The sequence below is a fragment of the Chenopodium album genome, chromosome 6 (assembly GCF_948465745.1).
Source record: "Chenopodium album chromosome 6, dcCheAlbu1.1, whole genome shotgun sequence".
Classification (NCBI taxonomy): Eukaryota; Viridiplantae; Streptophyta; class Magnoliopsida; order Caryophyllales; family Amaranthaceae; genus Chenopodium; species Chenopodium album.
This window is the reverse complement of record NC_137839.1, coordinates 9,799,545-9,821,911: the sequence shown is the minus strand read 5'-3', so window position 1 is coordinate 9,821,911 and position 22,367 is coordinate 9,799,545. Positions and strand designations below refer to the sequence as shown.

At 34.3% G+C, this 22,367-nt stretch overlaps 3 protein-coding genes across 5 annotated transcripts; 1 reads left to right on the top strand and 2 right to left on the bottom strand.

Moving 5' to 3' along the window:
• Positions 1-176: 176 nt before the first annotated feature.
• LOC145635829 (mitogen-activated protein kinase kinase SIPKK-like) lies at positions 177-8,137 on the bottom strand. Its single transcript, XM_081687194.1, has 9 exons — positions 7,915-8,137; positions 7,738-7,822; positions 5,586-5,723; positions 3,874-4,098; positions 3,576-3,758; positions 3,238-3,461; positions 1,749-1,794; positions 1,533-1,633; positions 177-568 (listed from the first exon to the last, which is right to left on the bottom strand). The coding sequence occupies exons 1-8, from the start codon at positions 7,983-7,985 to the stop codon at positions 1,544-1,546; spliced, it is 1,062 nt and encodes a 353-aa protein (XP_081543320.1). The 5' UTR covers positions 7,986-8,137; the 3' UTR covers positions 177-568; positions 1,533-1,543.
• A 545-nt stretch (positions 8,138-8,682) lies between these two features.
• LOC145634562 (uncharacterized) lies at positions 8,683-10,854 on the top strand. 3 transcript variants are annotated; one of them, XM_081685984.1, is made up of 4 exons: positions 8,684-8,939; positions 9,047-9,150; positions 9,621-9,930; positions 10,030-10,854. In XM_081685984.1, exons 3-4 carry the CDS (start codon positions 9,637-9,639, stop codon positions 10,657-10,659), a joined length of 924 nt encoding a protein of 307 aa, XP_081542110.1. In that variant the 5' UTR covers positions 8,684-8,939; positions 9,047-9,150; positions 9,621-9,636; the 3' UTR covers positions 10,660-10,854. The 3 variants fall into 3 exon arrangements, with proteins under 3 accessions (XP_081542109.1, XP_081542110.1, XP_081542111.1); XM_081685983.1 differs by having other exon boundaries at positions 8,683-8,939; positions 9,047-9,930; XM_081685985.1 differs by having other exon boundaries at positions 8,684-9,150.
• A 2,988-nt stretch (positions 10,855-13,842) lies between these two features.
• Positions 13,843-17,314, bottom strand: LOC145634561 (pre-mRNA cleavage factor Im 25 kDa subunit 1-like). The gene is made up of 7 exons (XM_081685982.1): positions 16,799-17,314; positions 16,645-16,690; positions 15,584-15,677; positions 15,430-15,503; positions 15,239-15,325; positions 15,035-15,145; positions 13,843-14,254 (listed from the first exon to the last, which is right to left on the bottom strand). The coding sequence occupies exons 1-7, from the start codon at positions 16,978-16,980 to the stop codon at positions 14,183-14,185; spliced, it is 666 nt and encodes a 221-aa protein (XP_081542108.1). The 5' UTR covers positions 16,981-17,314; the 3' UTR covers positions 13,843-14,182.
• Positions 17,315-22,367: the final 5,053 nt, after the last annotated feature.

The following is a 22,367-nucleotide window of genomic DNA, read 5'->3' as shown; positions in this document are numbered from 1 at the left end:
ATTTCCTCTAAAGCATTTCCATAGTAAAACTCATTTTTATAAAAAAAAAGGCGGAGAAAAGAAAGGGTGATCAATGAAAAAAAAAAAAAAAAAAAAAACCTCCATACGGTATAGTTTTCAGAAAAACCAACCACAACGCCAATCCGGGGAACCAATGCCCAACAGAATACTTCAAATAGTGTAATTCAAGCATCGAGTAATGCCCATATTTAGCTCAGCAATATCAAACAGTGTAGTTCAAGCATCGAGTAATGCCCATAATTTAGCTTAGCAATACACATGTGCATGAAAAATTGACAAAACATTGATTCCTTCAAGAGTAGAAGCCTAAAGTTGACAGATACTGCAGTTGGACAGCTGATCATTTCAATGCTGAAAACTGCATCAATCAAAAGCTTTCTGTCATGAACAAAAATACATATTCCTAACTCTAAAGTCTCATGGGCTCATGGCATTAGCACCCTTCAACATCCATCAACTTCTCAAGCATTGTGTGGTTTTTGGGACAAGAATTCCGCATCTAATTTCATTTGCTCTGATAGAAGATTGCCTCCATAGTGTTTTGTACCTAATAATTGAAGTCCAAATTCCAGAAAAGGAGTTATGCGCCCGAGACCACAAAGAAATATACACATTTTTAGCCACCATATGTTGTCATGATTGCTAGATTCAATTAGCTAGTGTTTGGTAACTCAAATTTAACTTGCATTCTTTGAATTCAAATCCAATTGAAATTCTGAAATTGAATTCCAAATTAAGTGCTATGCAAACACTAATAATTTCAATTCCAAAATTTCAATACATTTTTAGCATTTTATGTCTAAACTTAAAAATATAATTAATCACACCATTATTGGAGTTCCAATTCTAGCCAATATAGCCAATAAATTCCTCCGCTGCCGCTGCCAGTGTTTGAGGAGAAGCAAAGGAGGCAGAGATCAACCGAAGCTTGAGAGCGTGAAAAGGATGTACAACTATTGGTGGAAAAGTGAGAATTGTTGAGGGAAGAATGATAAAGGAGTTCAAACATAAACGAAAAACACCATTGACAGAGTTTTCATATCTTTTAATGGTAAAATATTGCCGCCAGTGGCGGCTTTGATTGATTTAATGGTGATGGCATAAAAAGGAGAGAGATGGACGGAAGGAGGACTGGAGGAGAGAAGAGATAGAAAGGAGCAAAGGAGAGAGGAGTGAGAATGACAAGAAATGAAGAATTTGAAAAGAAGAGTGTAGGAGAGTAATTTTAAATTTTTATTTCTCAACAATGTTTTAGTTTGTCTCGGATTTGGATCAAATCCAATTCCAAATTTTTTAATCTGCCAAACACTTGATATTCAATTTAGGATTTCAAATGAAATCTCAACACCCAAACAGAGCATTAAGGATTTTCATGACCAGCTTGCTATTCCTTCTAATTGAGGCCATACTTCCGACTTCCTAGGTAATTTGTCACCTTTGAGGCTTTGACTCAACTGCATTGAATAAATTTTAACAAGTAACATTTTACTAGTATCAAATCAAAGACTTACCAGAACAAATCCTACAAGGTTGTGAGTGGAGATCCAGCATTTGAGAAGTATGATGCCAGATCAATATGCAAGTCATCATACATACTGAGGAAAGGATGTTCCTGAATAACATATGAAACCAGCCAGTACTTTGTAAGGTTTGCAGAACAAATTGCTTCAGACCCAAATTAATTACGAAGTATATGTATGAGGAGAGCAAAAAATTGAGCCACATACCATTAGCTGTTGAGCTGAGAGCCTAGCCTTTGGATCTTTCTGTAAGCTGAGTAAATAAACAAAATTTAGCATAGAAAAATTATAAAGCTAATGCAGATTGTAAGAAATGCAAGGAATGATTTGAAATTTGCTACATCAGGATACTCTCCAATTTTTTGATTTTAAGTTAAATGTTGTCTCAAAAGTCCTAGGATGCACAAGCACACACATTATATTGGGATTGTCCATTGATTGCTAGAGCCATACCTGTTGGGTTTAACTTTCCTATGGAAAACACATTAACTAATTCAACGGTTTACACGATCGGCAAGCCTGAAGTCAGGATTTATTACTACTGCCATTGCAAACTTGAGTCCGTAAATAATGTTTGTCAAAGTTACTAGATTTAGAAGGAAGCCTTAAATTAAAACTGCCCTACAAAAGACAGCCTATACAGGAATGGTCTTCTATACACCTGCCCTCTGCAAAGAAGAAAATGAGTCCAATGACCAGAAAGATCTATTCTTTTTGTTAAGCCTAACTGTGTGGGTGCATGGGTGGTTTGGAGAAGGATGTTGTGGTGGCTTAGTAAGCAAAGGGCTCCAAAGGCTATGCTCCACAATACGAACACTAAGTAGACAAGATGCCATTGATTATTGCTGTATGTTATACAGATTGAGGGAGGCAGAAGGTGCAAGGCTGTGCAACAAACAGTTTCTCTATGTGATCAATACTTTAATGGACATATGATACTCTAAAGTTAATGATCACAGTGAAGCAAGTTGTTTCTTATAATTCAAACCACAACTAGACTAAGAGCACTACATGGCTTAGCACATTAATTTTTAACCACCAAAACAGCCTGCAATATCCATGCTACTGACACTACTATACTGACTGTCAGCAATCTGATGCAAGCATCCTTGACAGGTTGAAATGTCAAATGTCTTGTTTATTCTCATGACATCACTTGCAAAAAAAAAAAAAAAAATTCAAAATATCCCGCAGTGGGTCCTCCTCTTGTTCTGGTGGGTCTTTCACTTTGTTCAGTGTGTAAATAGTACTATGTATAAAACTTTGGACTATCTTCAGAAGGTACCCGAAACATTGAAGAAATGTCAGGTTGAAACCTGATGCAACAATCCTTCACAGGTTGAAATGTTAATTGTCTTGTTTATGATTTCTCATGACATCGCTTTCAAAAAGGGAGAATTGACATGAACACTCCAGTGTTCACCCATTTTCTAATTAAACCCTACCTTTGATGATACAAAACATTAAAAAATAGGCCGCAGTGGCTCTCTCTCTCTCTCTCTACAAGGGCGGATATAACTTCTAATTTTGTAAGTCAAATTATATATGCAAGAGCTCACAGTATATTGTGGATGGGAAAGTAAAAAGTACCCTTCACAAATTTTTAATTTGCCATCTATGTTTGTCCTTGGAATGAAATGATTCCAAAACAATATATTACTTGACGAGAGAGAGAGCGAGGGAGAGAGAGAGATACCACGAGGATACAAATGAACAGAACTCAGGAGAAAACAGGTCAGAGCGAGCACAAGGTGGTGGCTGCTCAATAATGGTCTGCATAATTGAAAAATAATTAATCCAACCATCATCTTCATCTGGTAGTGGGTAGGGAAATTTTCCTGTTGCACATTCTAGCACAACCAAACCAAAGCTCCAGATGTCACTTTTGGCATTATAGTTTTCTTCACTGAATCTCTCAGGCTGCATAACATCAATGCACATGGCAATTTAGAGAGATCACCAGACAGCTGTCAGAACCTCAAAACAGACTCCTGAAATCGTATGCACAATAAATCATATTAAGGTAAAACTTACAGCCATATAGTGATACGTCCCGATTTTAGTGTTAGCCTGGGCGGAAGTACTTGCAACAATTGCACTAACACCAAAATCAGTAATCTTGACTTCTCCTCTATGATTTATCAACAAATTTGACGGCTTTAAGTCTCTATGAATGATGTGCTTCTCATGATGAAGATAATACATACCTCTTACCACCTAAAAATGTAGAATCAATCAGATGTTATCAAAAGTAAAAAATAGGACAAGAGAACACATTAGGAAATTGAAGACATCATCTAATATGCTTAGTTTATTATTGCATACTATCTACCTGTTTACAGATGGCTGCAAGATACTCTTCTGGGATAGTTTTTACTTTTTTCAATAAGTCTACAAGGGATCCACCATCCATGTACTCCAGAATTATTGAGAAAGCCTCATTCTGGTAAAAACACTGGTAGCAGGCAACAACATAGGGACATTCAAGTGACTGATTGATTTTCAGTTCTCGTGCGGTCTGCTTGCGAGCAGACTCTTCAATGTTCATCTGAATAACCTGAAAGTAAGGTTGTATAAATTAATAAACTGCCAAAATAAGATACATCATATTACTAACATAGTCAACATAGGCCGTAGGGGTTAATGATTCCAAATATCAGATTTCTAAAGTCAGAATTTAAAAAGTCAATAAGATCAATATATAAAATGCACCATCAATTTTGTTCAAGATCAAATCTAAAATGGACAAACATTTAGAGGTTGTCAGGTTGGTCAAGTGAATAAGTTAGAATTCCACTTGGAGCTCATTAAACCAAAACTGAGATCCTAGGCTTCTCAAAGTACCAGTCCAACGTGCATAATTTGTAATCAACTTCATTCATGAGGCAAAGGGGTAGGGATCAACAATTCCAGGAAAGTACATTAAATGTCCTGAACCAGGACATAGAGATCTACCCAATTAAAGAGTTGGTAACAATTTATTCTGAAAATTCAGCCAGATCACTAAATTAGTTACAGAATTGAACTAACTAAAGACAGGGGATTGACCCAAGCATTCCGGATTGGGCCTTGTTTGGGCAAAAGCTTTTTGGAGAGCTTTTAGCTTATTGAGGCCTGTTAGAGCCTTACTGACAAAAGCTACATTGGGAGTTTGGTAAACTGCTTATTGAATGAGATTTTTGGGCTTACAAAATTCTTTTTGAAAATGCTCATAATAGGAGCTTTTTGGTTTGTTAAGCATAAACATTTTAGTTATCACGTACACTGAAACAGCTTACAATTAATAGCTACCAAACATACTTAAACAACCAGCCAACTAGTCAAATCAGTTATACAACCAACTATATCACTAGCGAACAGCTAATTACCAAACAGGGCCTAAATCAATAGTTTTGCATTCTTGAATGATGTTCAATGTAATGATGCCTTCAGTACACAAAAAATATAAACATTAAGGTAAGGAGGTTGATGGAGATAAATTAGAGAGAAAAAATGGGTAGTGAGTGTGTGTCTCAAGGAGGATGAACAGGAGGTAAAACCATAAAAGTAGAATGTAACCTTTGATTTGAGGATTTTTTTAAACTTCACCACCTTTAAAAAACCCCCTATGCCTGGAAAAGCCATGGGCCATGTCATTACTCTCCTTACATTACCTCTTTCCAGGGGGCTTGGTTTTGAAGTAATTCACTTGAAATTATGGCAGAAACACCACTAGATGGGGGTTTTGAAGTAATTCACTTGAAATTATGGCAGAAATTAAGGTTTGAAGTAAACCGTTGGACAACCAGATTTCAATGTGAAGTGGAAAAAAAAAAATGGTTTGGCAAGGGGTTTGATCCCGCGCCAAGCTAGTGATTGTATTTCAATTAAAGTACTTGACTACTGAGTTACGGACATTCATAGTGTTACACAGTACTTTCGTTTATATTTAATTTATATTTTTGTTTCCTCTGAATTACGAATTTTCTCCCGAATTCAATATGGGTTCAGCTGCATCAGAATGCATTGAAAACCCTACAACCTTCTAGTCTAGTAATTTCTTACCTTCAAAGCAAAGAACTGGTTAGTCCATTTGTGCTGTACCAGCTGCACAAGTCCACCACTACCTTTGCCAATGACCTTAATCGTGTCTACATCAGCCAAGCTTATCTGGTTGTCCAACGGCTTGATGGGGGGAGGAGGCTGAGGAAACAAATCAGATGATAGTGAGCAGTTATTTATTTATCAAACAAAATCAAGACTAAACGCTAAGTTGCACTTCATTATAGGCATTAAAAATAACATTGAATACTGGAAAAGAATGGCTTTTGGTGTCCTTAATGCTTATTATAAAACCAAGTGTCGATGATTTTAGTTAGTTAACTACCATTCTTGCACTTTGGGGAGGGAAGAGATCGAGCGGTAAGAGTTTTCCACATGCCAAATTAAAGAGTTTTTTTTTTTTTTTTTTTTTTTTTTTTTTAAAGAGCCTAGTCGTGCCAACATTGCCCTTCATATGAAATAGTTTATATACTACCTCCGTTAAATGTTTTCTGCAACTTTGGGAGGGTTTGCGGTTCACGAAGCAAAATTTGATAATAGTGATTAATGTATTATAAGGGTATGTAATTAAGGTGGAGAGAGAATATTTGGATGATTAATTAACCACCCACTACCACCCCTCAGACCAGCCAACACCACCGCGGCACCGCCTTCACCAACACCACCGCCGCCTTCAACGCCGGCTTCACCACCACCACTACCATCCCCACGATACCACCACGAAACCCCCACCATTTTAGATCTGACGGAATTAACCACCACCACCACCACCACCATTCTCCCAAAACCCCCACGAAATCACCACCGGCCCCTAGATTTGACGGAAACCATCAAACCACCAACACCATTCTCACAAAACCACCACGAAACCCCCACAAAACCCCCACGAAACCACCATCAACCCAACGAAACCCCCACAAAACCACCTTCAGCCCAACGAAACCCCCACGAAACCACCACCACCATTCTTACGAAAGCCCCCATAGATCGACGGAAACCCACTACGAAATAATCACCACCAATTCAACAAACCCATCAAGAATTCAATTTCTTGAAAGTTGAAGAGAGAGAAAGAAGATCTAAAAAGATGATGAAAGATAATGATATGGAATGAGGAGAGAGAAAATATGGGGGAAGATGAAGGTGGTTGGGGTAAAAATTGGGTGAGAGATTAGTGATTAATTAAATTTGGTTATAGTTAGTAACTTGTGTTTTAATTTTTTAAATGAGGGTAAAATTGACATTTAACTAGTTTTTTTTACTAAAAGTGGAAAGAAATTTTTTTGTTGCACATAATGTTTAGCGGACAAAAATAGTAAAAGTTGCAGAAAACATTTAACAGAGGTTGTATAAGAAAAAAAAGGAATCATTTTGATGTATATATATTTCTTAAAAATATTAAATTATGAAGTATTATTTTTTAGCAACTAGAAAGTTAAAAACACTCTCTTTTGGTATATAAGATGCATGAATATTTTTGTCTATACATGGAAAAATCCATCAAAGGAAAGAAGAAGTATCATCAAGGCTGAAATTAGGATAAGCCACTGAAATCTCTTGATAAGATCATCACAAGCAGCACAAACAAGTCAATGTACTGAACCATACCCAGTCACCATCCAATTTCCGGTCATATGGATTCCATAAGGGAAGAGGGAAATTAAGTTGCTCCAGTATATACTGAAAGGCCAGCTTGTCACTCCCTTTTATTGATTAGACATTTACTAAATTGTCATTCCGTTATACGAAATAAATTAGAAAAATCCGACAACTTAGCGAAATTTACTTCGTATTTTATACAATTTGGTTCCTTATAATCCAAATCTAACAATGTAGTTCGATAATTAATTTATTCAACTGTGTAGGAGCTAACAATCATACCTATGAACAAAATTATGCAATTTAAATTAAACCTTTCCTTTAAAAACAGTATAAGAAATTTATGATGAAATTAGGAAATCTCGATCATTTCGATTCATTTACAGCTTTCTAGGTTTCTAATCAAAATCTCTAGTAAGAATTAGAAATCCTTTCACAACAATTACTTCCGCCATTTTATTTCACAACATCAAACTTAAATTTCAATCAACAGTATTAAGATCAGAAAATTGAATTAAACTTGAATAATTAAGTAGTTGGTAGAAAAGTAACTTACAGCATCAGAATCAGTTTGAGAAACAATTCGAATTCCATCCAAATTAACCAGAAGATCGCCATGACGAAATGTACCACTTTGAGTTCTACCAAAAAATCAAAATCAGAGAAATTAAAATGATGAAGAATACAAAATGAAATACATTATCATAATCAAGTAATTGAAGGAAAGAATTACAGAAATTTGGCAAGAGAATCTTCATCAGGAGGAACATCGAGCCTGAGATTGAAGCCGCCTCTGTTGGGCATAGTTGGTGTAGCTGAAGAGAAGATTGAGAGAGAGAGAATGATTTAGGAGAGAGAAAGAAGAGAAAAGTCTAACGAAGTCGTCGTTGTTGATTTGATTTAGCAGAGAGGAGAAATTTGAAAGAAAATGCGGTGGGTTTTGACATGTCAGAGATTCATCATAATTGACGCGGATATACAAAGTAGGTACGGTGGAAAAAAGAATAATTGGGACCTAGGCCACTAACACTCTAGCGGTATCGATTTATCGGTTCGCTTTGGAAGGTCATTTTAGATTTAAGGGTCTGTTCCGACTGACTGAACTTAGCTGAACTGAATTGAACCGAGCTGAACTGAACTGAGCTGAACTGAGCTGAACTGAACTTATTAATTAGTGATTTTTAACTACGGATTAGTGATCTTTGATTATTTATTGATATTTATTACTATACATATGTGTATATACAAATGTACATATTAAAATATTTACGAAAAATATACTATATAATTATAATTATAAAATGTATGGAAAATATATTATAAAATGTATGGAAAATATATTAAAAACTTGAAACCTCTAAACATTTTAAACACATATACTATTTAATTCAAAAATAAAATAGTATTAGGACAAAAGAACACAAAATACTTACATGTATCTAACCCATTTAAACAAATTTTAAATAAAATAATATATATATAAAAATAAAAATAAAAAAAAAAAACCCAACAAAACACCCTAACTAACCCACGATGCTCTAACCCCAAATAAAGAGAAAGAAAAACACTTTCTCCTTCCTCCTGCATTCACCCATTCGGCAGCGCCCCAAACGGCGGTTGTCCAAGCTAAGGTTAGTATCAGCGGCGGTTGTCCAAGCTAAGGTTAGTATCAGCGCCCCCTTCTGCCTGTAGTCCACCAGCGGCGGTGCCTAGGCGGTTGTTTTGATTTTTCGGCGGCCTGAAGGTGTCCAAGCTAAGGTTAGTATCATTCCTCCTTTCTAATTGGAGATTTTGTTTATAATTTTTGTTTATAATTGGAGATTTTGTTTATAATTTTTGTTTATAATTTTTGTTTATAATTGGAGATCGGCGGCCTGAAGGTGTCCAAGCTAAGGTGTCGAAGCTAAGGTTAGTATCATTCGACGGCCTGAAGGTGTCCAAGCTATTTAGATAGTTCTGTTTTGGATAGGTTAGTATCATTCATCCTTTCTAATTGGAGATTTTGTTTATAATTTTTCTTTTTTAATCTTGAATCCTAGCTCTTATTTTATTTGGAGATTGCAACCTAAGCCAGATTTGAAAAACAGTTTGGTCATTGAAGCTTGAATCGACCTCTCTTATTTGTGTTGTTTAAGACATTGAATCGACCTCTCTTTACTGTTGTTGTTACAATTGTAGTATGAATTGAATTATGAATTGAATAGTTGTTGAATTAATTTCTAATTGCCTAATTTCTAATTGAATAGTATGAATTGCAGTGTAGTTATTTTTTTAATATCATAAAATTAAAGCTATGATTAATTGATTATAAGAAAGCATGTAGAAATCAATCAATATTTCTCCCAAAAAAAAAAAAAAAAAAAGAGAGTAATCCATCAGTAAGTTACTTTGGTTACTTTGTGGTGTAATGTTTGTTTTGTTACTTTGGTTGATGTTTAGCCATATCTTGTTTGCAATGAGTACCAAACGGGCATCATTCACTTCGGACATTGTGACCATACTTTTGGGAATCTTGCCGGATCATGTCACCCCGGCTGGGGGGAAAGTTGATTGGGATAATGTTGCAAATATTTTAAATCAAAGAACAGGAAAGACATTTTCAGCCGTTTCTGTTAAGAATTGGTTCTCGAATATGAAAGAAAAACACAAAGCTTGGAGAGAATTGAAGAGATGGACTGGTCTTGGATTGGGGCCGAATAATTGCCCTCTAGTTGATCTTGAATCAGAAAGATGGCTAGCCTTTTCTAAGGTACTTGTTGTGTATTTTTATCCATTTAAATTTCTATACTGTACACATATGTTTTTTTTCCCCACTAATGCATCTCTTTGAAACGGAATCCTTTTTCAGAAATATAAATCCAACGGAAGATCCCTTCTTAGGACTCCATTCGAGAATGAGCAAGAATGGAATAACATTTTCAAAGGTGGTTATGCAAGTGGTGATTTAAGTTTTACACCTGTTTCACTTGGGCATAAAGAACGGGAAGATGTTGATGAAGTTGAAGATGAAGGACCAGGTGACTCTGATGATGTTCCAGGAGATGAAACCCAAACCCCCAACATTTCCATCCAGCCTTCTGTTGCCCGAAGTGACCCAAAAAAACGTAAAAGCATTGACAGCCATCCTTCTAGAATTTCTGGTAAAAAGTCCAGGGAAGAGGATATTGATGCGTGTCTTGATGTACTGAGACGATCTTCTTTAAGTCAATCTTCTAAACCCAAAAATGCTTTTGATGAAGTTCTCAGTATCTTGGACTCCATGGGGACTATAGAACAGTATGGGGAATCCTTTGCTGTAGATATTCTTGATAGCTTTCGCAAAACTCCCGGTGCTGTTGATATTTTCACCATTTTGCGTTCTGATGAAGGGAGACTTCACTTCATCAGGAAGCATTGTAAGCTTCCTGATGAAACGTATAAGCCAGACACCACTTTCAGTTCATTAATATCTGAAGATGTCTTGATGTATGACAGCTAGTATGTTAGGTTGGAATTTTGTGACTTTCTGCCGGCTTTTATGTTTGTGATCAAATTTTCAATGTGGATTTTAGTTACAACATATGTTGTTGTAATATGATCGGATGATTTCGGTTACATTATTTCTGTTATGTATGTTTTTATCAACTTTTGTGACCACTATGTATCAACTTTTATTTATGCTTTTTATTTTAAATTTCGTATAAAGTAATTTGCGTTAAATTTTTTGTTGGTTATGTAGAATGGATGATGAGTTGGTGCAAGAAAGTTTGACACGTATAGCATTGTATGAGCTACGGAGATTGACGTCCCAAGTTGAACGGATACCTATGCATGTTGGTGGGGAAACGGGGAGCCAATGGATTCATAGGATAGTGACAGGCCATCATAATTTGTGTAAAGAACAACTTCGGCTAAGTAGAGAAATATTTATAAGTCTTGCTAATGTCCTCAGAGCACAACAATTGTTGACAGATGGTTCTGGTAAACATATGCACATTGAAGAGCAACTTGGGATAGGTTTGTACATGCTTGCCAAACCTGCTTCCGTTCGTGATGCTGCTGAAAGATTTCAACATGGGGTATCTACTATTTCGAGGTATTTCCACAAAGTGTTAGAGGCATTGCAGACATTGTCAACTCAAATAATTCGACCTTATCAAAGTTTGAATGAAACACCTCCTGAAATTCAAAACAACAACAAACTCTGGCCTTTCTTTAAGGTACACATTCACATTAAATTTTCAAGATGATTAGTGTCTATGTAATAACCTTGTTCACTTTTGTGCTTAGGATTGTATTGGTGCCATTGATGGTACCCTCATACATGCAGTTGTTGCCGATGCTATGGGTAAGGCCCACAGAGATCGAAAAGGGGATAAATCATGGAATGTGATGGCAGTGTGTTCACATAACATGTTGTTTACTCACATCAACGTAGGCTACGAAGGCAGTACACATGATAGCACCGTTTGGAAGCGAAGTTTAGGAGAAGCAAGAATGGGATTCCCTCATCCACCGCCTGGTACAAACTAAATTTCATGAATAAAATGGGAAAATTTATTAGTTTCGTTAACTAACATTATCATTATTGCACAGGAAAATACTATGTAGTTGATTCAGCGTATCCTAATACACTCGGGTACTTAAGTCCCCATACAGGACGTGATTTGAGGTATCATTTGCCTGATTTCAAGAGATCAGGTCCTCCGCAAGGAATGTTTGAGCATTTCAATTACCTACACTCGTCTTGTCGAAATGTAATTGAGCGGATTTTTGCAATTCTGAAAAATAGGTGGAAGGTTCTACAACCTAAATTGATGCCGCAAATGGAATTACGTTTTCAGTTGCAAATAATCGTTGCTTGTTGTACTCTACACAATTTTATTCGTTTACATGAACTAGGGATTCCAATCACGCACCAAGTTGAAGTCATGGAGCGAAGAGAAGATCATACTATGTACGATCCTAACAGAAAAGCAGCTATGGATATTGTACGACAAGAAATAACTGATCAGATATGGGAGTTAGTTCAGAGGAATGCCGAGGTAATGGAGGAGTTTGGTGGACAAGAAGAAGACGAAGAACTAACTGACTATGAAAATTAGTTTAAGTTGTGTAGTACTCTAATTTTCTCAATGAGATTAACATTAGAAATATGTTTCAAAAAAATAGAACCATTTGAACAATGAATTGTATCAATATTATTATTGTTATTATTATTATTATTAATTATTGATAATTATTATTATTATTTATTGATTATTATTATTAGTATTATTAGTATTATTATTATTAATATTATTGTTATTATTATTATTATTATTATTATTATTATTATTATTATTATTATTATTATTATTATTATTATTTTTGATGTTGTTGTCGTTGAATAAGAGCTTAAAAGAATGAAATTTGGCTTTATATCATTAGCAATATCATTAGACATAAATTAAGAGCTGAGCTGAACTGAACTGAACTGAACTGAACTGAGCTGAACTGAACTGAACTGAACTGAACTGAACTGAACTGAACTGAATTTCAACGGAACAGAACAGGCCCTAAGTCCTGCAACATTAGTGTACCTATTAAGGGCTTGTTTTATTCAACTTAATTTCACTTCATTTTAATTAAACTTCTAATTTCCTTCTTACATAAACAATTCATTTCAGTTTAGTTTAGCTCCAATTTGGGCTGTTGAGAATGAAATTTTTTCCCTGCAGGCGAATGTATGATGATTCGTGCATCCAGTTTTGTTTTTTAAAAAAAGTGAAAACACCTTTTTTTTTTTTTTTTTTGTTTTTTTTTTTTTTGTTTCCTGTTTTTGGTTTTTAGTTTTAAAAAAAAACAGAAAACTAAAAACCAAAAATGATGTCAAACAAGCCCTAATTTGTTTGTATTCTTTTTTTAAAATGTAATAATTGGTCGGTTTCTTCAAGAACTTCATATAGTTTCTCATTGTAACACCAAAACCACATAATCACAAATTTACACCAAGAAGTTGAAAAAAAACTACCAATCGAACTCAAATTGAACAACTATGCATGTCGAAATTGTACTTACCTTTTGTTTTCGTCAGTCATCTTGAACAATTTTGCACCAAGAAGTTTGAAGTTAACGATTTCTTTATTAAGGTTTGATGAACTTGAGGTGGTTTTCAATTTTTTCTTTTTTGGGAGAGAAATCTTGTAGAGAGAGAAAAATTCTAGAGAGAGGTATAGTTTAAAATGATTTGAAATTACTGTATGGTAAAAAAAATAATTACTATTTATCTTTTTGCTTTTTTACAAAAAAGAAGCTCAATATAACTCGTGTACATTAGAATTGAACAATATGTTCTTTCTTTAACCATGTACATTATGATATGGAATGTACATTATGATACATCATAATGTACATTCCGCAGCGGATGCACCATGCGGATCGTGCATCCACCTGCAGGAATCACCCATTGTGTTGAGAATTAGTTAGTTTTCTAGTAGAATGGAAAGTGGTTAAAGGAGTCAAAATACGATTTAGATGGTATTGCACAAAGAGGAAGGGAAAAAAAAAAAGTTTATTGCTTGGTAACATACTAGTGATTGTCCGAGAAGTGATCCATGCCATAAAAAAAGAATGGGTTGAAAATCTATAGACATATAGTTCAAGATTTAGGCATTAAGGAAATACGGACAAAGTATTTAGTTAACATGTTTCGGAGACATAAGAAACAGTCAAACACAATGTAGTTCCAATATTATGTTGATATACAAAGTAGTACCACTCTTCCTCAAAAAGACTATTTGATACAAATGTAACAGCAAAAATACACCTAGCTAATTTCAAAACCAAATAAATCTATCTTATATACCAATACAGTTACAACTTACAACCACTATCAACAAATCTATGATACTAGTAAAAAGTTCACTATACAAAGAAAGCGCCAGTAGACTACAATGTGCTCTGCCCAGAACTAAAATCCTTTCTGCTACATACAATTTATCTTCAACACAATATATTGTATATAATTGCTTCCACGAACTTTAAGCCTCGATCATGTTGAACGAATACTTTGATAATAGCTGCGGGATCCCAGCTATTATGGGTCCATATGTCTACAAGCATAAGATTATAAACTTATCAATCTTCTAACAAAAGTATTTTCAGCAACACAACATCATATAAGATGAAAAGCTATTGAAATTGTCCACGAAAAAAGTAATTAGAAAGATCAGAGACAGGAGAGTACAAAGGGTGTGACTTCCTACACAAAACATATGAACCATAGTGAAGAAAAGCAACATAATGGGCAGTTTGGCACAATGTATTTACGATTTTAGAATTTTAGGCTCAGCACAAGATGATACTAATGTTGGGATTCACTCCAATAAACTGAAATAAAAGATTAAAATAATAACAGTTCAATCCCAAAGTAATACCACCCACTATGCTGAAACTGATCAAATTTACAAGATCCCCAACTGACTTGAATAACCAACTGAACAAGTATATTCGAACCACATTTTAGCAGGTTGAGGCTGACTAGCTGAGGGTCCGGATCCAATGCATGAAAAGAGCTTCTATTTAACCATGTCAACTGTATATTAGTGGAATGAGATAAGCAATAACTTAGGAAGTTCTATGGTACCTCACAAGCAACTTCGATGAGAGTAGTGTTTAAGCTTTCTCTTTATATGCAACAAACAAACTTGTGATCTGACACTTATTGACTAAACAGACATCACGACATAAATGGTGACTTAATTAAATAATCCAGGCAAAACGCTTTTATAACACCCATCTAAGTTAAGGTTTCAAGGGAAACTACAGTACCACGCAATTCCAAATCCACACAAATAGCTGAATCATACAACAATTTAAAACAAGGTTGATACCTTGTGGTTGTCATGAACCTGACATAACGGAACAGCGAGCAATTTTAGGTTCTTTGGCACGATAAATTTTCGACTTACTGGCAACTTCACCAAAAATAGCTTAGCACACTCCTACAAACATGACAGTCAAATTAAATCAGTCAAGTACACAATTATATAGATATGAAAATCTAGTACAGTAAATGATAATATGTACGAGCTAACCTTGGGCTGCTTAATATTAGGGGGCAAATATGGGTAGAGCACGGTCTCAAAATCTGGCCTCCACCACATTCCCAGGCAATCTCCCACCTAGATTTAGAAAGATAGCTAATTAAAGTTATAATATTCTAAGATTATAATTTAAGTAAAGCAATAATAAATTAAATATTAAGAGCAATCAATGATATAATTACCTCCCATTCTACCTCATCACTGTCTTCATCAAGAGATAGCTTCCTTGATAGTTTGCGACGCAATCCTTCAAGATCTAAATCACAAGCAAAGTAAGCAAATGTACTCCCCTACCTCTACATCTCGAAACAGTAATGAACTTATGATGTGAATTACCTGATTCACCCTGCCTTAAGCGGCCTCCAGGAAGGTCAAAAGTTCGATTCTTAACTTGTAACAATAAGAGATGGGGGTGTTTAAATAACTCAACCTGAAATGATAAGTTCCCTCATCATTGTAACATTGTGTTCTAACAAAATCAAACAACTAATTCAGTAAGCCAAAAGGTTAAATAGCCATTCTCATCTAATGATACCTTGGCTTCTTACACGCTTTAGGTGACACTTTACACAAACCACTATAACCAATTATATTAAAAATTTTACACTAGTGTGACATGCCCTCACACAAGACTAAAAATTCCAACATTTTACGTCAAGTGATCAAACCCTTATAGTGGTTTAAGTAAACACCAAACCTCGTACAAAACCGATGTGTTTTGACTTTAGAGTTTAGAGGCTTTAGACCCATTTAACAATATTAGATGTGGATGTTTAAACAGCTCAACCTCAAATAATAAGTTTCCTCAACATTGTAACACAAGAACACCTGCACAAGTGCACAACATTTTGTGTTCTAAGCTTCTAACAGAGATTAACAACTAATAAGCCCAAAGGTTTACTAATTACCCTCACCTTACGATACCTTGCGCGTAAGGGTAAATCAACAGTGATTGATACTTAGCAAGTTAGCATAAACTACTAAAGCAAATCAAATTAGAAAATTCAACACTAGAGTGACATAGTCTCGCTAAAGACCAATTATCATAGAGAATATACGTAGAATATTCTTTTCCCAGGTTTAGGAAATGAAACATTTTTCGTACCAAATCTTTTATACTCCCTTTGTGTCAAGGAAAAATGTAACTTCATTCCATTTTGAGGTGTTTTTATTCGATATATCCATTTATACTTTATTCTACTCTTATTTTGGGTAGTAGTGGTTTCCTAGTTAGCACGAAAAGCCAACCACTATACCATTACTAGTGCATAGACTTTAGCTCCATTTATTTGTACACGAGAAATGCTTATAATTAGCCTTAGGACCGCGTATATCAAAACCGTTAATAAATTCATAACAATAACAGTAAACATAAACCCAAGGAAAGAAGGATTTACCAAAATAACAGCTTGAACATTAGTCCTTAATCCACGAGCTTCATAACTAAACAAAAACAACACCCAATAAAAATAAACAACAAAATCAAATCAAAATTCAACAAACCCCAATTCAATTCAATCAAAAACAAACAGATTAGAGAGAAAATAGTACTTAAATTTCAAGCGAAGAAGCGAGTCAGCAATTGTTTCATCCTTAGTAGAAAGAGCATCTTTAGACCCAAAATAGTAGCGGTTTAAAGGGTAAACATCAACCACATAATCCGCTAATCTCTCACCCTCTTGTGGGTTGTCATCGGCGCCATTAGCAAGTACGACCACTTCTCCTTCTCTCATCTTTCTATTTTGGGAAAGTTTCAGTTGTTTACTGTAAAGAGTAAATACTGGGAGTTTCCTTTTATATATGATGGTGTTGGAGAAAGAGATGATAGCGGATTTTGCGCGAAGGTTGTGGAAGAAGAAAGAGAGAGAGGGTTGATTGTGGGTGGAAGGTGGTGGAGTTGTTGTTGAGTGTTGAGGTGGGAGAAAGTGGAGGAGTTTCTAGAGGGTGGATGGATTTTTAAACTTTTTTATGGATTGTGACATTTTGAAAGTTGTAGATGAAGGTACTGTGCACTTCCTCAGCACCTGGCAGAGGTGACAGGGCTAACCAATAAATATGAGGATTAACTTATATGACTGGAAATTGGAGAAATTTAAATTTTGGCTTGAGTCCTAATACACCGTCCATCCCATTTTTAAAGGCTCATTTCAGGAGGAAATACTAACATAGATTTGATATGTAAATACATATCAAACCTTAAAATATTAAAAGGTATTGTAAAGTACATGGGGTGAGAGAAAGGAGGAGAGAGATGGACAAGTGAAACCAGTTTTTAAATGTACTATTGAAAACTTATATAATACGGAGTATCATTGAGTATGTAGTGATATTATTTCTATACGTACTTAGTACCACTAAATGAATATACAGTACCATTGAATGAATATATAGTACCACTGAATGTTCAATGATACTTTTTGATCATCTAGTGATACTATTAATCACCCAGGGATACACTTAAATCAAGCACGTGGGGGGAGAGAAAGGAGGAGAGAGATGAGTAAATTCCATGCGAAATGTATCAAATGCCCCTTGATATGTATATACAAGTACCTATCAAACCTCCTTTTGGAAGGCCTCGTATTTCACAGGGTTTGATTACAAAGGAAAAAGCATGTGTGAATTACATTGGCTATTATAAATAATACAATATTTTGTTTTTTAGTGGAGACAAAAAGGAAAAGGCATGTGTGAAGTACATATGGACACCAATTTTAAAAGGTATAAAGTGGAGTATGTAGGTAATTATACATGAAACAAAAATAGAAAAAAGCAATTAGGGCCTGTTCTGATTTACTGAATTGAGTTGAACTGGTTGAAGCTAAACTGAATGAAGAGAGCAGGCTCTTAATTTTAAGACACCCAATTAGAAACATGCACTTTAAAATAGGGTGGAGGGAGTAATATTTATTGGTGTTAAATTATAACGCGTTTTGTGTGCGACTGACTACTCACCGTTTGTAGAACAAAGTAACCCCTAGAATACTGATCGAGTAACTCCTATAACAATGATCAAGTAATCCCTATATATTATACTAATATATCTTAATACCTACAACACTAACGAATTAACCCTTGTAATAATGACCGAGTAATCCCATGATATACGATTGTTAGTTGAGACGAACACTACAAGAGGGGGTGAATCGTATGTGAGTTCCTATTGACTACTTTTTGCGGAATGTAAAACATAATGTAAAGGAACTTGCAATGCACATAATATTTTACGAGGGAACCTTCTAGGGCCCAGCTGGAAGTAAAATTTCGTTCCTTCTAAGGGATTTTCAAACCAAACCAATTCACTATAATAGGGCAAATTTCACAAGTTATAAACCTATTATAATCAAGCTATACTCACAAGTTCCATAATGAACTTGCTACACTGTAGAACTCTATCCTACCCAATCTAAGTCCCTGACTCAGATTCACTCGTACTTCCTGAATATTGATTCTAATATATGAGGCAAGCTACGCATGAAACCCGAAACTAATATGACAAACATATAGACTTAGCACACTTACACAATTAAGCACACTTGGGGTCGGGGCCTAATGTCACGAAATGCGTATCGAGGGCCAACAATTGTCCCCACAAACCAACACAAGTCCTTCCGGCGCATTTAATCCTCACCTATGCGCACCTCGAGAAAACTTCTCAGGAGGTCACCCATCCCAAGACTACTCCCAACCAAGCACGCTTAACTGTGAAATATCTTAGCAAATGAGCTCCCTAAAAGGAAGATGCACCTTGTTGATATGAGTAGTATATCAAATCCTTTTAAAGCAATCATGAGGGGTATTACAATAATGAATTTGGATTTCTACTATAGAAAGTAGGGTTTTCAAAAGATAAACATGTTAATTTTCCAAAATCCAAAAACACGGTTTTTAAGTAAATCTTTTTAGAAGAAAATCTTTTAGAAAATTTTACAAAGATAAATTATCTCAAAGAATAATAATATCTTTTTGATAACTAATTTTTTAAGAAAATAAATCTTGTTAGAAAATCTTTTCCTAAAAACTTATCTTTTAAACTTTCCAATTTTAAGAATATTGCCAAGCTTTTGTCACGTACTCCCTCCGTTTTTAAATACTTGCTCCATTTCTCTTGGACACGCATGCTGATGCTAATCTTTGATCACTAATATCTTTAATTATCAATAAGTATAAATTCTAACAATTGAAAATTAATAATCTATTCATTGAGATGATTCCAACAAGTACCCGCAAGACCATATTTTTTCTTATGTATAAATCACAAACATTAGTCAAAGTAGGATAAATGAATAGTGCAAAAATAGAAATGGAGCAAGTATTTAAAAACGGAGGGAGTATCTAATAGATCTCATGCGTAAACCCACTTAACATATTTACAACAATTCTAAAAGATAAAGACTTAACAAAACTGAATTGCTGCATCAAAACTTTGTTTGCGTAGGATACTTGTGTAATCCCCCGTATTTTTAAATATTTTATAAATAAAAATTTATTTTATTTGTAATATTTATTTGTTGTTTTTCATAATTTAATTTCAAAAGGTTCAAATTATTAATCTAGGTCGAAATTTATTTGAACAAATTATTTTATGCACCTTTATTCTACAATTTACGTCCAATCACACAAGCCTAACCCATTTGTTTACTTAATCGACCCATTATTTTTATGAGGCCCAATCTTCTTATTTACCCTACAATTCTCTCCTATAAATACTCCATTAATCCCCAAAAATTTCCCACACAAAAGGGTTAGTCTTATTTTCTTTCTCCTTAGTTTTATTAATTTGTGTAATTATAATTATTGATTTATGGGTTTTGATTTTATTGTTTGAAATTAATTTAATTAGTATCAAATTGTATTTTGATGATTAAACTTTATAATTTCAGATTTTATAAGTGTCCTAATTTTCAGATTTTGTAAATTTTATAACCTAGGGTTTTTAATTATTGAAAATCATGATTTTAGGGTTTTTATGAACAATTGATTAGGGCTTTTATAGTAATGATGTTTTGAAATTTTGGTGATTATAAGTACTAATTAGTTTAACTTAATTCTAGATTGTTTAGAACACTTAAATTCGTGTTTTAATTTTAAGATTTCCGTTCATTAATATTAATCCCGTTTTAATCCCGATCAGGTTCTGAACTCATCCGATTTTGACAAAAAAGTAGTGTTTTCCATGTGGAAACCACCCTCTCGTGGCCAAATTCAGCCTCTAAATATGATTTTCGGGCAGTTTTTGATTTTAACGAAGTTTTTTTATACTTAAAATATTATCCTTGAGTTTGATTAATAAAATTAATTATGTTTAAAGTTAATTAAGCATAAATATATTTTTTTTATTGAAGTTTTAAGTGCTGGAAATAGTTCCTAAGTACTACTTTTGATGTTTTATAAAGAGGGTTTAATCACCCATTAAAAAGGGAGATTATTAGAGGTTTTTAAATAATTTTAAGATTTTTATTAAACTTTAAACTTGTTGTAATTTTATGTATAAGAGTGTATTTTAAGGTTTTTATGAAGAAAATTTAAAGAACTATATATAAGCCTTTAATTTTAACTAAAGGGAGGGTTTTAAAGTGTTGTTTGATTTGGATTTTGAAGGTTTTAAAGTAAGTTAGTGTTGCTGTAAATTTGATTGATTGGGTATTGATTGAGATGTTATTGTTTGGTTTAGGAGAGGAGTTTATTGAAGGTGATTTCTAATTTTTAAGTGGCCAACCGAATTGTTTACACGAGGAACGTACATGTCTACTTCGTTGTAAGTAGTATCATGTTTAGGTACCAAAGAAAAGAACTTAGTTGCATGATTAGAGAACACTTGGATGAAAATTGTTTGGTTATACATTTAATTAATTCATGTGCTTATGTTTATGAGACATGTTTTGGTGAATTGATTATGTTTGTATGGAATTATGGATGCAAACATGTTGAATTATATTGGATTAATTGTTTGTATGGAATGTTGATACAAGCATAATTTTATTGGATTGGTTTGTTAACCACATTTGGATTATTAAAGGATTGGACGGAATTGAATGGTTTAAGTGGAATGAATTTATTAATTATTCCACAAGGTTGTTATTTATTTTATTTATTACTCAATCATGACTCGTTAGTATGTTGAGTAAAGGTGGATTAAGCCGAATGGATAGGTGAGTTGACTATGTTCAACAATTTGGATAATTTGGAAGTTTAATGAAATTAAAAGTCAATTTGTGATGTGATCACCCTTGTTCTAATAAGATTAAAAGTAAATTGATGTATGAATTTATGTATGGTCTAATTGATTGAGTCGGCTATTACTTAAAATTGTAATCACGTAAAGTGAAACATGGATGAGCAATAAAACTCTAGAAAGCGTGCACTTCTAGAGTATTGACAATTATGGGTTGGGGTACACGGTGGTAGCCCGTGGCTTTCCGAGGCTTGTTTGATCAACATGTCCTCTTTTCTTTTGGTATTTACATTTTATTTTTATAATGAAAGTTAGATGGGATCCTAGACTAACTTTGTGAGAATGGAGTCGCGCCCATTCTTGCATCGCGCTAAACTTTTATTTTAAATGGTCATTTGGGACCAAAATGATTTGGTGGATTGGACAACCTCGTCTATTGCTTACTCCAAATTAAATTAATTAAATTAAATATAAAGAGTCACGTGTTTGGAATTGATTAGCAAGTATATTGAGTCGATTGAATTGTTTAAGTGTGGAGTCTTGATTAATGAATTCGTGTTGTATGTTTATTTACTTTAATTAGTTGAGCATGCTAGGTTTTGTGCGTTGTAGCTTGTATGTACTCAGCTTTGCTGATTGCGTGCTTTTGTGTGTTTTCTTTTGGTCATGGCCTTCGTCTTTCAATGACCCTGTGATGATCCAATTATTACACATGTATTATTGGGGAGCAGTATTGCACAGGTTAGCTTGATGATGTGAAGTTCGGGGATTTGACATACGCATTGTCAAGGGATTGGTGTGATTGAGAGTATTCATTCTTTGTGTTGAACTTATTTATGTTTTACTATTTTAATTATGTTTTGGGATTTTGGAATATTGGTTTGGTTTTAATAAGGGCCTTTATGGTTCCAATTTGTAAGCTTTGACTTATTGGTTTTCTAAATT

Excerpts from the sequence above, each read along its gene's own strand:
- LOC145635829 (XM_081687194.1), bottom strand. The coding sequence starts at position 7,985 with ATGCCCAACAGAGGCGGCTTCAATCTCAGGCTCGATGTTCCTCCTGAT. Across the intron at positions 4,099-5,585 it reads ACCAGTTCTTTGCTTTGAAG|GTTATTCAGATGAACATTGA; the intron begins GTAAGAAATTAC and ends CCTTACTTTCAG. Across the intron at positions 1,634-1,748 it reads TCTCAGCTCAACAGCTAATG|GAACATCCTTTCCTCAGTAT; the intron begins GTATGTGGCTCA and ends TATGTTATTCAG.
- LOC145634562 (XM_081685983.1), top strand. The coding sequence starts at position 9,589 with ATGTTTGTTTTGTTACTTTGGTTGATGTTTAGCCATATCTTGTTTGCA. Across the intron at positions 9,931-10,029 it reads GATGGCTAGCCTTTTCTAAG|AAATATAAATCCAACGGAAG; the intron begins GTACTTGTTGTG and ends ATCCTTTTTCAG.
- LOC145634561 (XM_081685982.1), bottom strand. The coding sequence starts at position 16,980 with ATGAGAGAAGGAGAAGTGGTCGTACTTGCTAATGGCGCCGATGACAAC. Across the intron at positions 15,678-16,644 it reads ATGTTCAAGCTGTTATTTTG|GTTGAGTTATTTAAACACCC; the intron begins GTAAATCCTTCT and ends TTATCATTTCAG. Across the intron at positions 15,146-15,238 it reads CTAATATTAAGCAGCCCAAG|GAGTGTGCTAAGCTATTTTT; the intron begins GTTAGCTCGTAC and ends TCATGTTTGTAG.